Source organism: Pseudochaenichthys georgianus, unplaced genomic scaffold (genome assembly GCF_902827115.2).
Source record: "Pseudochaenichthys georgianus unplaced genomic scaffold, fPseGeo1.2 scaffold_905_arrow_ctg1, whole genome shotgun sequence".
NCBI classification, from domain to species: Eukaryota; Metazoa; Chordata; class Actinopteri; order Perciformes; family Channichthyidae; genus Pseudochaenichthys; species Pseudochaenichthys georgianus.
Window position 1 is genome coordinate 5,970 of NW_027263439.1, and position 19,031 is coordinate 25,000.

General features: G+C 42.8%; 2 protein-coding genes across 2 annotated transcripts in view; both read left to right on the forward strand.

The window, feature by feature from the left end:
* Positions 1–6,051: 6,051 nt before the first annotated feature.
* lbhl (LBH regulator of WNT signaling pathway, like) lies at positions 6,052–16,951 on the forward strand. Its single transcript, XM_034080142.2, has 3 exons — positions 6,052–6,119; positions 10,044–10,284; positions 16,113–16,951. Exons 1-3 carry the CDS (start codon positions 6,060–6,062, stop codon positions 16,181–16,183), a joined length of 372 nt encoding a protein of 123 aa, XP_033936033.2. The 5' UTR covers positions 6,052–6,059; the 3' UTR covers positions 16,184–16,951.
* A 1,964-nt stretch (positions 16,952–18,915) lies between these two features.
* c5ar1 (complement C5a receptor 1) overlaps positions 18,916–19,031 on the forward strand; it is a 2,087-nt gene continuing 1,971 nt past the window's right edge. Inside the window, exon 1 of the mRNA XM_034080141.2 lies at positions 18,916–18,965. The gene's annotated coding sequence lies outside the window, so the exon portion shown is untranslated. The remainder of the gene's footprint in view (positions 18,966–19,031) is intronic.

A 19,031-nucleotide genomic window follows, 5' to 3' on the forward strand; every position in this document is an offset into this window, starting at 1 on the left:
GCCCCGCCCACTTTTGGGGGGAAAACAACGCTGTCATTTGATTGGCGGTCGATACGAATTCTGAAGTTTTTGCCAATCCGATCAGAGATTTTTGAAAACTGTGGATTCTTGGATCGTCAGAGAGCCCGGTCACGACGGCCAGGCAGGCAAACAATTACATTAAATCATTGGAAATCAACGATCGGGCTCGATATATGGTTTCATTAAAATCAGTAGGCGAGGCCGTAATTTCACCAACTGTTACTCCCATGAGCGAGGCGGGAAATACAAGTTTTATCGCGTCAAAAAGCTGCTGTGTCGTTTATGGTTCCGTGTTTCTGAACTTCCTCCAAGAAGAAAGGACAGTACAAGAAGAGCTCTGTGGCTTCAGGCTCGATCGCCATTCAAATGACAGCATTGGTTTCCCCCAAAAGTGGGCGGGGCCGTAGTTTTCGCCCGGAAGTGCCGTAGGTGTTGCTCTCATCTATGCACATCGATCGCCTACTGCTATATTTAACCATATATCGAGCCGGCTCGTCGATTTAAAATGATTTAATGTAATTGTTTGCCTGTCTGGCCATCGTGATCGGGCTCTCTGACGATCAGAGAATCCACGGTTTTCTTACATTTCTGATCGGATTGGCAAAAACTTCAGAATTTGTATCGACCGCCATTCCAATGAAAACTTTGTTATCCCCCTAAAGTGGGCAGAGCAGTAATTGTTGTTACTCTCATGTATATCCATCTGTCACTTTAAGGGACACATGTAACTGTTTTACCTGATGCTATTGCTGATGTGATTATGCTTCTTGCCACTGCACAAATGGCCTTCTGTATTTATATTTGAATTGTATGTTTTTTTTGTTTAATGCCCTTGTTTTATGTTGAAACTTGTTGTGTGCCGTGTTGGTCAGGACTCCCTGGAAGAAGAGATCTTGTATCTCAATGGGACATTCCTGGATAAATAAAGGATAAAAAAAAAAGAGAAAATCTGCTAAATATATATTCAGACAGACGGAGAACCTTTCATTAAATGTATGGACTTACATCAAATGATAATGAACAACACAAATGTTAAAATGCAGAAACTGATGCCAAATCTTTAGCTTTGTGAGACTGTGGGTACCTGTTAGCGACGGCTTGCTAATAAGCTCAAAATGATGATGCTAACCTGTTAATGTTTAGCAGATATTCACCTCATTATCTTATTTTGTGTTGGTACAAGTGCTAATACATCGCATAGCGTCTCCAGCTGTATCAACCTTTACTCGCCAAAGAAAGATATTCAATAATAATTCAAATGTAAATAATGAGAGCCACTCATTGTGCCATAGCTAGCTAGTTATCTAAAATCTGCTAGCAAGCTTGTAAGATAGGTCGCTAACATAAGCTAGCTAACTATTTGGATAAATAGTGAACGTTAGCTAGTTGATAGATAAATTGCTAATGTAAGGTTTTTACTTAACAAGTTAATGTTTGCTATCTGTCTATCTAGCTAGTTGGAAAGCTACTTTGCTAACTGACAGGTTAGCCTAGTGGGTCTCTGGTTAACTCGTGTTCCTATATGTCAGCACTGGGCTCCTTTGTCTTCTGTCACCGAGTTATTCTAAAGTGTCCTCACGGTCTTCAGTCTGCATTCTCATATGTTCTGGTTCTTCTCGTAGCTCCTCTTAGCAGAGCATCTTCACCACGAGACTCTCCAGAGTTATTAACATGTCCTCATATCAGATTTCCCTGTCATATGTCCTCCTGCAGTCACTAACAGAGGATGCTGTGAAACATCCCATCACTGCATTGTATGTGTGAATAAAGTCCACCATCTTAGTGTGTTAGCAAGCTAATATTAGCATTATTTACAGTAAGATATATATTTTTTCCCACTGGAAATACATTTAATTTGGCTATGACCTCATATTCCAGTTGTTGTAAAACATAGACTAAAAAAGCAGTACATATTCCCTGAGCTTTAACCTGAGCTTTATTATCTGCCAATAAAATGGTAACTTCATGAGAAGAAACTCAACTTCAAGTAAGACTGTCTGAATATTGAGCAGATGTTAGATTTTAAGAGCTCTCCTCTCCTGTCCTTTTTCAACATTCAACCATGCGTGTGTGTTTTGCCGTGTCCATGTTTCTTTGTGCGGCGTATTGCGTGACATCTTCCTGTTTTCTACCAGAATAGCTCAGAAGATTTTTAGTAAAGATTTACAAGCTCTTTTAAAAAATAGTTGAATGTAGCGTGACTGCTGTTGCTCTTATCAAATACCCGCAAGTACCCGGTCTGAAAACAGAAACACTGCCGATTAGATCCGTCTCCTAATTTCATTAAAGAGGAAGCGAGATTTGGACGAGGCCTTTGAATGACAACAAACCATGATTGGTACTTATGGAGAGACACCCGGGCGCAGAGAGGAAAGGGAAGAGGGATAAAGATGGGATTCAGGCAGAACCTCAGTCGCTCTTAATCCCCCCGCGGCTTTTCTGGAGACCTTAAACAGATTGACGATAGATGTGTTCACAGACCAAGGTTTAAACGGCCTGTACCAGTGTTGCTGTCTGCTTCCGAGAGTAACGTTTATCGACTGAATATAAAGTCAAATGTACAAGTCGATTATGGTATGGTTACACGGCTTGTTAACCAATGTCCGGGGCACACTAAAGTAGCTGTTAGCTGTTAGCTACGAGTACAAGACTGTTCAAACTACACTAGCCAATGTCTTTGGTCACAAACACAAAATACAACCGCGCTAAATATTAAACAATCCTACAAAGATCAGACAAAGTTAAAGTTGTCCAGCTTTATAATCCTGAACGTCACAAAGCGCTCCGGTCTCAGCTGTGTGCGTCACTCTTTAGTGTCCCCTGGTCTCCCAGCTGTGTGCGTCACTCTTTAGTGTCCCCTGGTCTCCCAGCTGTGTTGTGTGTTGAGCTTCTTCAGCGTTTTGTACCTGCAGCTTTTAGTAAACGCTGCCATGTCTCCTCAAGCTGCTGGATGTTCTCTAAACGCTGCCATGTCTCCTCAAGCTGCTGGATGTTCTCTAAACGCTGCCATGTCTCCTCAAGCTGCTGAGTGTTCTCTAAACGCTGCCATGTCTCCTCAAGCTGCTGAGTGTTCTCTAAACGCTGCCATGTCTCCTCAAGCTGCTGGATGTTCTCTAAACGCTGCCATGTCTCCTCAAGCTGCTGGATGTTCTCTAAACGCTGCCATGTCTCCTCAAGCTGCTGGATGTTCTCTAAACGCTGCCATGTCTCCTCAAGCTGCTGGATGTTCTCTAAACGCTGCCATGTCTCCTCAAGCTGCTGGATGTTCTCTAAACGCAGCCATGTCTCCTCAAGCTGCTGGATGTTCTCTAAACGCTGCCATGTCTCCTCAAGCTGCTGGATGTTCTCTAAACGCTGCCATGTCTCCTCAAGCTGCTGGATGTTCTCTAAACGCTGCCATGTCTCCTCAAGCTGCTGGATGTTCTCTAAACGCTGCCATGTCTCCTCAAGCTGCTGAGTGTTCTCTAAACGCTGCCATGTCTCCTCAAGCTGCTGGATGTTCTCTAAACGCTGCCATGTCTCCTCAAGCTGCTGGATGTTCTCTAAACGCTGCCATGTCTCCTCAAGCTGCTGGATGTTCTCTAAACGCTGCCATGTCTCCTCAAGCTGCTGGATGTTCTCTAAACGCTGCCATGTCTCCTCAAGCTGCTGGATGTTCTCTAAACGCTGCCATGTCTCCTCAAGCTGCTGGATGTTCTCTAAACGCTGCCATGTCTCCTCAAGCTGCTGGATGTTCTCTAAACGCAGCCATGTCTCCTCAAGCTGCTGGATGTTCTCTAAACGCTGCCATGTCTCCTCAAGCTGCTGGATGTTCTCTAAACGCTGCCATGTCTCCTCAAGCTGCTGGATGTTCTCTAAACGCTGCCATGTCTCCTCAAGCTGCTGGATGTTCTCTAAACAGCTGCCATGTCTCCTCAAGCTGCTGGATGTTCTCTAAACGCTGCCATGTCTCCTCAAGCTGCTGGATGTTCTCTAAACGCTGCCATGTCTCCTCAAGCTGCTGGATGTTCTCTAAACGCCTGCCATGTCTCCTCAAGCTGCTGGATGTTCTCTAAACGCTGCCATGTCTCCTCAAGTTGCTGGATGTTCTCTAAACGCTGCCATGTCTCCTCAAGCTCCTGGATGTTCTCTAAACGCTGCCATGTCTCCTCAAGCTGCTGGATGTTCTCTAAACGCTGCCATGTCTCCTCAAGCTGCTGGATGTTCTATAAACGCTGCCATGTCTCCTCAAGCTGCTGGATGTTCTCTAAACGCCGCCATGTCTCCTCAAGCTGCTGGATGTTCTCTAAACGCCGCCATGTCTCCTCAAGCTGCTGGATGTTCTCTAAACGCTGCCATGTCTCCTCAAGCTGCTGGATGTTCTCTAAACGCCGCCATGTCTCCTCAAGCTGCTGGATGTTCTCTAAACGCCGCCATGTCTCCTCAAGCTGCTGGATGTTCTCTAAACGCCGCCATGTCTCCTCAAGCTGCTGGATGTTCTCTAAACGCTGCCATGTCTCCTCAAGTTGCTGGATGTTCTCTAAACGCTGCCATGTCTCCTCAAGCTCCTGGATGTTCTCTAAACGCTGCCATGTCTCCTCAAGCTGCTGGATGTTCTCTAAACGCTGCCATGTCTCCTCAAGCTGCTGGATGTTCTATAAACGCTGCCATGTCTCCTCAAGCTGCTGGATGTTCTCTAAACGCCGCCATGTCTCCTCAAGCTGCTGGATGTTCTCTAAACGCTGCCATGTCTCCTCAAGCTGCTGAGTGTTCTCCAAACACTGCCATGTCTCCTCAAGCTGCTGGATGTTCTCTAAACGCTGCCATGTCTCCTCAAGCTGCTGGATGTTCTCTAAACGCTGCCATGTCTCCTCAAGCTGCTGGATGTTCTCTAAACGCTGCCATGTCTCCTCAAGCTGCTGGATGTTCTCTAAACGCTGCCATGTCTCCTCAAGCTGCTGAATGTTCTCTAAACGCTGCCATGTCTCCTCGAGCTGCTGAGTGTTCTCTAAACGCTGCCATGTCTCCTCAAGCTGCTGGATGTTCTCTAAACGCTGCCATGTCTCCTCAAGCTGCTGGATGTTCTCTAAACGCTGCACGTCTTGTTGCTGCAGAGGTTTCTTCATGTTGAACATTTGGGTTTTTTTATCGGCATCCTTTCTGAAGCTGCTGAGCGTTTCTCATGATGGAGGATTTTAAATCGTTATAGCGTCGGCCCCCTTAAACTGGCATTAGCATTAGCGTCACCTTTCAGATGTAAGAAGTACCTTATTCCTAATTCACTTCAATTACATTTGATGTGATGAAACAACACAGTAATATGTTGTACTGACCGGGAGAGAAACAATTGTATTGACTTTATAATGTAAACATATATTTGCCAGCAGAAGTGACTGTTTGGAGTTTCTTTCACATCAATATAACAGAACCTGAGACATGACGTAGAGAGAAGACTTTGAAAGCTTTGGCTTGTAATAACAGGCCGAGCCAAAACAGCGCATTAGATCTGAGAGGACACAAAATATGAGCGGCAGAGGACATAATCCATTTTGGGATACAATCCTATATTGCACTAATCTGAAGGGGAAGGGATGATCATGTTATTTCATAGAAAACCGGATGGAGTGGTTTCATCCAAATGTGGATCTCTGCTGGGACAAACAACGCCATATTTATCTTGTAGTTCTGCGTGTAGTTAGCATTCAGGTTTCTACAGTTTGTTGAGATTGTATTGGAAATGATTTTCACAGAGGTCTTTCTTTCTAAAATAATGAAAAATAAAGCAAGGCAGAATTCAGATCTGGAAAAGAAAGAGAATATGTGCTGAAAAGTACATTTCTTATGCAAGAACTGAACTTAAGTACGAATTGGAGGTCCTTGGAATTCAATTGTGTATTTTCCTTCTGTGTCACCTATATTTCTCCTCAACTGAAATATAAAGGGAATTATTTGTACTTCACTTAATTTGTTTTACTCTATAGATTCAGATTTTTAAACACGAAAGAGAATCTGTTTTTGTCTCATTATGGTTTTGTTTCCTCGGCAGATTCATGGAGGAGATGAGCGGGGATCCGAACTGTGAAGACATGCAGAGAAAAGACCAGAGATTACCGTTCCAGGTGAGAGGACTCTTTAAAGTAGAGACACGACACTGATATACACCTGAACATCAGCAGGAGAGGACTCTTTAAAGTAGAGACACGACACTGATATACACCTGAACATCAGCAGGAGAGGACTCTTTAAAGTAGAGACACTACATACTGATATACACCTGAACATCAGCAGGAGAGGACTCTTTAAAGTAGAGACACTGCATACTGATATACACCTGAACATCAGCAGGAGAGGACTCTTTAAAGTAGAGACACTACATACTGATATACACCTGAACATCAGCAGGAGAGAACTCTTTAAAGTAGAGACACTACAGACTGATATACACCTGAACATCAGCAGGAGAGGACTCTTTAAAGTAGAGACACTACATACTGATATACACCTGAACATCAGCAGGAGAGGACTCTTTAAAGTAGAGACACTACAGACTGATATACACCTGAACATCAGCAGGAGAGGACTCTTTAAAGTAGAGACACTACATACTGATATACACCTGAACATCAGCAGGAGAGAACTCTTTAAAGTAGAGACACTACATACTGATATACACCTGAACATCAGCAGGAGAGGACTCTTTAAAGTAGAGACACTACAGACTGATATACACCTGAACATCAGCAGGAGAGGACTCTTTAAAGTAGAGACACTACATACTGATATACACCTGAACATCAGCAGGAGATGACTCTTTAAAGTAGAGACACTACATACTGATATACACCTGAACATCAGCAGGAGAGGACTCTTTAAAGTAGAGACACTACATACTGATATACACCTGAACATCAGCAGGAGAGGACTCTTTAAAGTAGAGACACTGCATACTGATATACACCTGAACATCAGCAGGAGAGGACTCTTTAAAGTAGAGACACTACATACTGATATACACCTGAACATCAGCAGGAGAGAACTCTTTAAAGTAGAGACACTACAGACTGATATACACCTGAACATCAGCAGGAGAGGACTCTTTAAAGTAGAGACACTACATACTGATATACACCTGAACATCAGCAGGAGAGGACTCTTTAAAGTAGAGACACTAGAGACTGATATACACCTGAACATCAGCAGGAGAGGACTCTTTAAAGTAGAGACACTACATACTGATATACACCTGAACATCAGCAGGAGAGAACTCTTTAAAGTAGAGACACTACATACTGATATACACCTGAACATCAGCAGGAGAGGACTCTTTAAAGTAGAGACACTACAGACTGATATACACCTGAACATCAGCAGGAGAGGACTCTTTAAAGTAGAGACACTACATACTGATATACACCTGAACATCAGCAGGAGATGACTCTTTAAAGTAGAGACACTACATACTGATATACACCTGAACATCAGCAGGAGAGGACTCTTTAAAGTAGAGACACTACATACTGATATACACCTGAACATCAGCAGGAGAGGACTCTTTAAAGTAGAGACACTACATACTGATATACACCTGAACATCAGCAGGAGAGGACTCTTTAAAGTAGAGACACTACATACTGATATATACCTGAACATCAGCAGGAGAGGACTCTTTAAAGTAGAGACGCTACATACTGATATACACCTGAACATCAGCAGGAGAGAACTTTTTAAAATAGAGACACTAGATACTGATATACACCTGAACATCAGCAGGAGAGGACTCTTTAAAGTAGAGACACTACATACTGATATACACCTGAACATCAGCAGGAGAGGACTCTTTAAAGTAGAGACTCTACATACTGATATACACCTGAACATCAGCAGGAGAGGACTCTTTAAAGTAGAGACACTACGTACTGATATACACCTGAACATCATCAGGAGAGGACTCTTTAAAGTAGAGACTCTACATACTGATATACACCTGAACATCAGCAGGAGAGGACTCTTTAAAGTAGAGACACTACACACTAATATACACCTGAACATCAGCAGGAGAGGACTCTTTAAAGTAGAGACACTACGTACTGATATACACCTGAACATCAGCAGGAGAGGACTCTTTAAAGTAGAGACACTACAGACTGATATACACCTGAACATCAGCAGGAGAGGACTCTTTAAAGTAGAGACACTACATACTGATATACACCTGGACATCAGCAGGAGAGGACTCTTTAAAGTAGAGACACGACATACTGATATACACCTGAACATCAGCAGGAGAGGACTCTTTAAAGTAGAGACACTACGTACTGATATACACCTGAACATCAGCAGGAGAGGACTCTTTAAAGTAGAGACACTACAGACTGATATACACCTGAACATCAGCAGGAGAGGACTCTTTAAAGTAGAGACACTACATACTGATATACACCTGAACATCAGCAGGAGAGGACTCTTTAAAGTAGAGACACTACATACTGATATACACCTGAACATCAGCAGTAGATGACTCTTTAAAGTAGAGATACTACATACTGATATACACCTGAACATCAGCAGGAGAGGACTCTTTAAAGTAGAGACACTACATACTGATATACACCTGAACATCAGCAGGAGAGGACTCTTTAAAGTAGAGACACTACATACTGATATACACCTGAACATCAGCAGGAGAGGACTCTTTAAAGTAGAGACACTACATACTGATATACACCTGAACATCAGCAGGAGAGGACTCTTTAAAGTAGAGACACTACATACTGATATACACCTGGACATCAACAGGAGAGGACTCTTTAAAGTAGAGACACTACATACTGATATACACCTGAACACCAGCAGGAGAGGACTCTTTAAAGTAGAGACACTACATACTGATATACACCTGGACATCAGCAGGAGAGGACTCTTTAAAGTAGAGACACGACATACTGATATACACCTGAACATCAGCAGGAGAGGACTCTTTAAAGTAGAGACACTACGTACTGATATACACCTGAACATCAGCAGGAGAGGACTCTTTAAAGTAGAGACACTACATACTGATATACACCTGAACATCAGCAGGAGAGGACTCTTTAAAGTAGAGACACTACATACTGATATACACCTGAACATCAGCAGGAGAGGACTCTTTAAAGTAGAGACACTACATACTGATGTACACCTCAACATCAGCAGGAGAGGACTCTTTAAAGTAGAGACACTACATACTGATATACACCTGAACATCAGCAGGAGAGGACTCTTTAAAGTAGAGACACTACATACTGATATACACCTGAACATCAGCAGGAGAGGACTCTTTAAAGTAGAGACACTACATACTGATATACACCTGAACATCAACAGGAGAGGATTCTTTAAAGTAGAGACACTACATACTAATATACACCTGAACATCAGCAGGAGAGGACTCTTTAAAGTAGAGACACTACATACTGATATATACCTGAACATCAGCAGGAGAGGACTCTTTAAAGTAGAGACGCTACATACTGATATACACCTGAACATCAGCAGGAGAGAACTTTTTAAAATAGAGACACTAGATACTGATATACACCTGAACATCAGCAGGAGAGGACTCTTTAAAGTAGAGACACTACATACTGATATACACCTGAACATCAGCAGGAGAGGACTCTTTAAAGTAGAGACTCTACATACTGATATACACCTGAACATCAGCAGGAGAGGACTCTTTAAAGTAGAGACACTACATACTGATATACACCTGAACATCATCAGGAGAGGACTCTTTAAAGTAGAGACACTACGTACTGATATACACCTGAACATCATCAGGAGAGGACTCTTTAAAGTAGAGACTCTACATACTGATATACACCTGAACATCAGCAGGAGAGGACTCTTTAAAGTAGAGACACTACACACTAATATACACCTGAACATCAGCAGGAGAGGACTCTTTAAAGTAGAGACACTACGTACTCATTGCCATTTCTACACTGTAGCTAGCTGCTTTGTGCATATGACAATAAACCCTTTGAATCTTGAATCTCCAGATCTTCCCTGGCCACGCAAAGGAGCGCCTGCCCTCCATCGTGGTGGAGCCCACGGAGCTCAGCGAGGTGGAGAGCGGCGAGCTGCGATGGCCTCCGGAAAACCCCGAAATGGAGGAAGACGAGGAGGATTTATTCCTGGAACAATGCATCCCCCCCGCAAACATCGCAGACTGGGGAGACGAAGAGGAGGAGGAGGAGACGTCGGTTCATCTGAACCAGCAGCAAGGCTTGACACTCATCGGTGAGTCTGACATGTGATATTCAAAGGTGGAAGAAATATTACGTTCTATTTTATTTGTATTTACTTGCACCATTTTAACTCTTTTGTTGTGTTGCACTGTTGGATGATTCTGTGACCTCAGACTTTCATTGGTATATCTACAGAGATGGCAAAAGTTCACACGTCCTTTACTCAAGAAGAAGTACAGATACTCGTGTTTACTTCAGTAAAAAGTACCCATAGCTAGCAACTGTTTTAAAGAGTACCTGACCTCCCTTTATATTAATAGAACAATAATGTCATTGTTAGCTAATGAATGTTTTAAGAAGTAGAAAGTACAGGTATTTGGGTTCAACATGAGAGAAGTAGAAAGTACAAGTATTTGAGTTCAACATGTAAGAAGTAGAAAGTACAGGTATTTGAGTTCAACATGTGAGAAGTAGAAAGTACAAGTATTTGAGTTCAACATGTGAGAAGTAGAAAGTACAGGTATTTGGGTTCAACATGTAAGAAGTAGAAAGTACAGGTATTTGAGTTCAACACGAGAGAAGTAGAAAGTACAAGTATTTGAGTTCAACATGTAAGAAGTAGAAAGTACAGGTATTTGAGTTCAACATGTGAGAAGTAGAAAGTACAAGTATTTGAGTTCAACATGTGAGAAGTAGAAAGTACAGGTATTTGGGTTCAACATGTAAGAAGTAGAAAGTACAGGTATTTGTGTTCAACATGTAAGAAGTAGAAAGTACAGGTATTTGAGTTCAACATGTGAGAAGTAGAAAGTACAGGTATTTGAGTTCAACATGTGAGAAGTAGAAAGTACAGGTATTTGAGTTCAACATGTAAGAAGTAGAAAGTACAGGTATTTGAGTTCAACATGTAAGAAGTAGAAAGTACAGGTATTTGTGTTCAACATAAGAGAAGTAGAAAGTACAGGTATTTGTGTTCAACATGTAAGAAGTAGAAAGTACAGGTATTTGAGTTCAACATGTGAGAAGTAGAAAGTACAGGTATTTGAGTTCAACATGTAAGAAGTAGAAAGTACAAGTATTTGAGTTCAACATGTACGAAGTAGAAAGTACAGGTATTTGTGTTCAACATGTAAGAAGTAGAAAGTACAAGTATTTGGGTTCAACATGTAAGAAGTAGAAAGTACAAGTATTTGAGTTCAACATGTACGAAGTAGAAAGTACAGGTATTTGGGTTCAACATGTACGAAGTAGAAAGTACAGGTATTTGGGTTCAACATGTAAGAAGTATAAAGTACAGGTATTTGTGTTCAACATGTAAGAAGTAGAAAGTACAAGTATTTGGGTTCAACATGTAAGAAGTAGAAAGTACAAGTATTTGAGTTCAACATGTACGAAGTAGAAAGTACAGGTATTTGGGTTCAACATGTACGAAGTAGAAAGTACAGGTATTTGGGTTCAACATGTAAGAAGTATAAAGTACAGGTATTTGGGTTCAACATGTAAGAAGTATAAAGTACAGGTATTTGGGTTCAACATGTAAGAAGTAGAAAGTACAAGTATTTGAGTTCAACATGTACGAAGTAGAAAGTACAGGTATTTGGGTTCAACATGTACGAAGTAGAAAGTACAGGTATTTGTGTTCAACATGTAAGAAGTAGAAAGTACATGTATTTTAGTTCAACATGTAAGAAGTAGAAAGTACATGTATTTTAGTTCAACATGTAAGAAGTAGAAAGTACAGGTATTTTAGTTCAACATGTGAGAAGTAGAAAGTACAGGTATTTGAGTTCAACATGTAAGAAGTAGAAAGTACAGGTATTTGTGTTCAACATGTAAGAAGTAGAAAGTACATGTATTTTAGTTCAACATGTAAGAAGTAGAAAGTACAGGTATTTTAGTTCAACATGTAGGAAGTAGAAAGTACAGGTATTTGGGTTCAACATGTAAGAAGTAGAAAGTACAAGTATTTGAGTTCAACATGTACGAAGTAGAAAGTACAGGTATTTGTGTTCAACATGTGAGAAGTAGAAAGTACAGGTATTTGTGTTCAACATGTACGAAGTAGAAAGTACAGGTATTTGGGTTCAACATGTGAGAAGTAGAAAGTACAGGTATTTGGGTTCAACATGTGAGAAGTAGAAAGTACAGGTATTTGTGTTCAACATGTACGAAGTAGAAAGTACAGGTATTTGGGTTCAACATGTAAGAAGTCAAAGTAAAAAGTCGTCAGAAAAATAAGTAGTGGAGTAAAGTACTGATACCACAAAGATGTACTTAAAGGTCCCATGTCATGCTCTTCTGGTTATCACCCGTCCCCTTGTGTTATGAAGGTGTTTCTGCATGTAACCGGTCTGCAGTCACAAACCCTCAAAGTGCACCCTGTAGCGAGTAAACTCTAACAGAAAAGACCTGTCTGCTGCCCCAGAACGCCTCGTTGGACATTTCTCTTTTTCTTCCTGGGTACAGTGACGTATGGAGCCGTTACGTTACGTCCACGGAGCCGTTACTACTTCCTCACACACACACACACTCAATCTTTTCTCAGCTGCAGCCCCGCTGATTACTCCGCCTGAGACAGTGGGATGCGGCGTGTGTGTGAGTTTGGAACATTGCACAATATATATATCTATTCTAGTAGACCTCCACAATGGAAATATGATCAGCAGAAATGGCCGTGACACGGCACCTTTGAGTACAGTAACGAAGTTGACAACAAATGCCTTGAATCTTGAATCTACTATGTTCTGAAAACACCCCATTAAAGATCCTCAGAGTCAGCGCTTTTATACCATCCAATCCAATCCACTTTATTTCTATAGCACATTTTAAAAACAGAGGGTTTGCCAAAGTGCTTCACAATGAACATAACATTATAATACAAATATAATATTACAAGAACTGATAAAAGGCACACATAAGAATAGATAAAAGGAACACATAAGAATAGATAAAAGGAACACATAAGAATAGATAAAAGGAACACATAAGAATAGATAAAAGGAACACATAAGAATAGATAAAAGGAACCATAAGAATAGATAAAAGGAACCATAAGAATAGATAAAAGGAACACATAAGAATAGATAAAAGGAACACATAAGAATAGATAAAAGGCACATAACCATCTTACTTCTCTAATTTGTTGGTGGGAATTTGACCTCACAGACAGTCAGCATTTCCAGGGCGTCTTGTTTGATTCTGGAAAACACCCAGATGTTCTGTCCCCTAGACTTGAAGTCAGTGGATTAGCACGGTCACATGACTTCACGTCACCACCGCTAAGCTAAAGGAGGCTAATGTTGGGCTATAAAGGAACTACAGCACGGTCACATGACTTCACGTCACCACCGCTAAGCTAAAGGCGGCTAATGTTGGGCTATAAGGGAACTACAGCACGGTCACATGATTTCACATCACCACCGCTAAGCTAAAGGCGGCTAATGTTGGGCTATAAAGGAACTACAGCACGGTCACATGATTTCACGTCACCACGCTAAGCTAAAGGAGGCTAATGTTGGGCTATAAAGGAACTACAGCACGGTCACATGACTTCACGTCACCACCGCTAAGCTAAAGGTGGCTAATGTTGGGCTATAAAGGAACTACAGCACGGTCACATGACTTCACGTCACCACCGCTAAGCTAAAGGCGGCTAATGTTGGGCTATAAGGGAACTACAGCACGGTCACATGATTTCACATCACCACCGCTAAGCTAAAGGCGGCTAATGTTGGGCTATAAAGGAACTACAGCACGGTCACATGACTTCACGTCACCACTGCTAAGCTAAAGGAGGCTAATGTTGGGCTATAAAGGAACTACAGCACGGTCACATGACTTCACGTCACCACGCTAAGCTAAAGGAGGCTAATGTTGGGCTATAAAGGAACTACAGCACGGTCACATGACTTCACGTCACCACCGCTAAGCTAAAGGAGGCTAATGTTGGGCTATAAAGGAACTACAGCACGGTCACATGACTTCACGTCACCACGCTAAGCTAAAGGAGGCTAATGTTGGGCTATAAAGGAACTACAGCACGGTCACATGACTTCACGTCACCACGCTAAGCTAAAGGAGGCTAATGTTGGGCTATAAAGGAACTACAGCACGGTCACATGACTTCACGTCACCACCGCTAAGCTAAAGGTGGCTAATGTTGGGCTATAAAGGAACTACAGCACGGTCACATGACTTCACGTCACCACCGCTAAGCTAAAGGAGGCTAATGTTGGGCTATAAAGGAACTACAGCACGGTCACATGACTTCACGTCACCACCGCTAAGCTAAAGGTGGCTAATGTTGGGCTATAAAGGAACTACAGCACGGTCACATGACTTCACGTCACCACCTCTAAGCTAAAGGCGGCTAATGTTGGGCTATAAGGGAACTACAGCACGGTCACATGATTTCACATCACCACCGCTAAGCTAAAGGCGGCTAATGTTGGGCTATAAAGGAACTACAGCACGGTCACATGACTTCACGTCACCACCGCTAAGCTAAAGGAGGCTAATGTTGGGCTATAAAGGAACTACAGCACGGTCACATGACTTCACGTCACCACGCTAAGCTAAAGGAGGCTAATGTTGGGCTATAAAGGAACTACAGCACGGTCACATGACTTCACGTCACCACCGCTAAGCTAAAGGTGGCTAATGTTGGGCTATAAAGGAACTACAGCACGGTCACATGACTTCACGTCACCACCGCTAAGCTAAAGGCGGCTAATGTTGGGCTATAAGGGAACTACAGCACGGTCACATGATTTCACATCACCACCGCTAAGCTAAAGGCGGCTAATGTTGGGCTATAAAGGAACTACAGCACGGTCACATGACTTCACGTCACCACTGCTAAGCTAAAGGAGGCTAATGTTGGGCTATAAAAGAACCACAGCACGGTCACATGACTTCACGTCACCACCGCTAAGCTAAAGGCGGCTAATGTTGGGCTATAAAGGAACTACAGCACGGTCACATGATTTCACGTCACCACCGCTAAGCTAAAGGAGGCTAATGTTGGGCTATAAAGGAACTACAGCACGGTCACATGACTTCACGTCACCACCGCTAAGCTAAAGGAGGCTAATGTTGGGCTATAAAGGAACTACAGCATGGTCACATGACTTCACGTCACCACCGCTAAGCTAAAGGCGGCTAATGTTGGGCTATAAAGGAACTACAGCACGGTCACATGACTTCACGTCACCACCGCTAAGCTAAAGGTGGCTAATGTTGGGCTATAAAGGAACTACAGCACGGTCACATGATTTCACGTCACCACCGCTAAGCTAAAGGAGGCTAATGTTGGGCTATAAAGGAACTACAGCACGGTCACATGACTTCACGTCACCACCGCTAAGCTAAAGGAGGCTAATGTTGGGCTATAAAGGAACTACAGCATGGTCACATGACTTCACGTCACCACCGCTAAGCTAAAGGCGGCTAATGTTGGGCTATAAAGGAACTACAGCATGGTCACATGACTTCACGTCACCACCGCTAAGCTAAAGGCGGCTAATGTTGGGCTATAGAGGAACTACAGCACGGTCACATGACTTCACGTCACCACCGCTAAGCTAAAGGCGGCTAATGTTGGGCACGATGACGTTTAGTCGTCTCATAGACACTTGTTAGCAACCTCTGTTTTTAAATTCACCAGTGGGGTATTTACTAACGTACACTTCAAATCTCTTCAGCTTGTGTTAACCACAGGAAGTGATAAAATGCTAAACAATTTCCCAGTTTTCAGAATAATTCCTGCACCACTCTATACACAGGAACATCACTTATTTAAGGTGGTATTCCAAAGCACCTAACTGACACTCTTGTTTTCAACAGAGCATTAACACGTGGTGTCTTTATATGTTTCTGCAGACCTCCAGTCGGATGCTTTTAGAGACGACACCCCCACTCTTCCCCCGAGCAGCGCTCCGGCCCTCAACTGACTTCACCTCAGAGGACCCGCGGTGAGGAAACATCCTGAAGTTGAGTCTTGCAACAACTGTGACGAAACACAGCGACACGGACTCTAACGGCGACAGAAAACGTGAACTAAAAAGCCAATGAGGAAAAACCCAGTATTTCTAAATAAGTCAGGATGTCTACACTCATTAACACATTTCATAAAGAAGTCAGCAAGGCGTCCTTTTACACTTTTAGGGAACCTTTTGCTAACTCTGCGTTTCATTCCCGTGTTCTTTCCTACACTAGTAAAGGGCTAAGTGAGGCATTAGCGCTAAAGGAGCAACCCGGCAAGACATGTTCTTTACTGTGTGCTCCGTTTTATTTCACAATGACGTCATCCCTTTAGCCTGGACTTTATCAAACGTCTTTCCCGCCGGTGGCTTCTAAAGGGTGTTAGCTTCACTTGAGAACATGAGATGAGACGAGTGGTATTTCCTCAAGGAAGCCATTACTTCTCGTGGCATGTGTCATCATGCATTACGATCACTGACTCATCCCACAGTGTTACAACAGTCACTGGCTCTTTGTGGACATGCAGTTAGTACGCCACGTTGAAGCAACAAAAGAAAAGCAGGCAGCTCTTAGTTCTCATCACAGCAGTTGTAGACATCTTTGAGAAGTGTAGTTTTGTAATAATAGTCTCGTTTGTGTGTATCTGATTTGTGAATGACTTGTATATATGTAAAAGTGTTTGTGTTGATGTTAAATGGTTATTATGAATTTGACAATAAAGTATATTGTCCAACTAATGCATGGCGTTTTCTTTGGGCTGCTGAGATTTATAACTTAGGAAATGCAATGTTACAATAAAAACTACAATGTTATTTATGGGAAATGTGCACATTATATGTTTGTGAAGCTGACCGTTGAGCGGCCCAGACCAAGCAAGGAGGCAGAACGTCCAAAAATATAACCCGGCGTGGGCATTTATTAAAATCATACACATGACACAGCCTCAATCTGCTGCTCCTGTGCACACATCCTGCAGCCACAAGGATCTCACACACACCCAGCCCTCCCAACAGACAGGGCAACAGAGCCTAAATACCCCCACTCCAATCATCACAACAAGACTCAGGTGAGGGGGAGGAGACAACACAGGACACCAGGTGCACACAATCATCAGCCACAGCAACATATACTGTGCAAACACGCCAACAAAGTGCCCGATCACCCGGCCTGAAGCCGTCAGTCCAGTCACAATGTTAATGACTGTTTAATGTTTGCCTCTCATGCTATTGATCTTTGATTGTTCTCTGGTGGCAGACAAATGCAAACCCAAACCACGCCCTACACTTGCGCGTTCACGCGGAGGGTCCGGCACATTGAGGGCTGTTCCAAAGCAACGGGTGTGGAGGGGGAGTGGGCTATCCAGCCCTCCAACAGCGAGTCTGCAGCGGTGCTGCTGACTTGAGACCGGTCTCTACCTGACCGGAGTCACGCTGTGTGTGTCCGTCAGGAAACAAGCTGTTTACAAGTAGTTCCAGCAAACATCCTGATAAACTGCGATGTTAGCGACCTCATGATGACCTCATATGTTTTTAATTTAGGATCAAACCTGTGTTTAGTCTAGAAAAAGGTAAATGTGTGCATTTTATTATAAAGTTGTGTATATTTACAGACCGTTGCAAAAACTAAGAAGCTTATAAACATGTTTAAAACTAAAAGAGCTTTGAAACACAATGAAAGATGTTTGGAGTTTTATTTGAGTTATTCATTTAAACTTTTTGTCTAAGAGAAGCTGATTTGAGACCGTTGTTACAAACAGTTACATGCACTTCCTGTTTGTGCCGGAGAGAGGGGGGGCCGTCCCAAAGCTGGCTGCTGTGCTTACTCCCTCCATCTGACAGGGGGGAGCCTTCACGGAGGGGGAGTGTGTAGGGCGTGGTTTGGGATTGGGCCTTCTTCTTCTTCTTCTTCTTCTTCTTCTTCTTCTTCTTCTTCTTCTTCAGATTAATGGCAATTCGCAACCAGTTGGAGCATCGGCGCCACCTACTGTTGATTTATGGAGTCTTTCAATTATATTCTTGAGATTTTTGAGAAATGCAAAGAACCTCATCTCCAGTGTTTCCATTGGTTTTAAGACCCATTTCCATAAAGTCATTTTCTTCCCAGTGCAGATTTCAGAATGTCTCTCTGGGCAACAACACAACACACGTCCAATGGTCTCTGGTTATTGGCAACCATCACAATTACCAGTTGGATGTTTTCCAATTAGATGCAGTGACGAGTTCAATCTGGAGCGTCCTAATCTTATCCTGCTGACGATGCTCTGGTCTCCCCGTTCCCCCCCAGGCTTTCCATTCCTACTTCCCTTTAAATCTCAACGTCTTGCCTCTGTGTTGCTGTCCCATAACTCGTGCCATTATGTTCTGATTCAAACGTGTTTTGGCACATTTGTGTTTATATATCTGCCTCGTTTCTGAAGCCGCAGCGCGTTTCGTCCTAACGCAAGCGTTCTGGGACGCTGCAACACGTTGGCACGGGTCGGCCTCCGTAGTTTTATTATCTGCAGCAATCCATAAGAAACACATACATGAAGCACGACGATACAAACCAGAAGGCGCTGCACATTATATTTTCTAATGACTGTTTACTTTCTTCAAGAAAAGTCTTCAGTCCTTTCTTCAGTCTATCCGGATGTTGTGCAAGTGCCTGCGTGGACGTATGTGTGTGAGGAGTGCAGGATATCACACACTCCTAAAAGCAGAACTGCGTCAGAACCTTCTGAGCGCAGTGCGAGTGCAACAGGCCACTGACACGGTAAGTCGAAATATCAGATCAATCACATTTTAAGTTTAAAACCTGTAAATAGATTTATGAGATGAT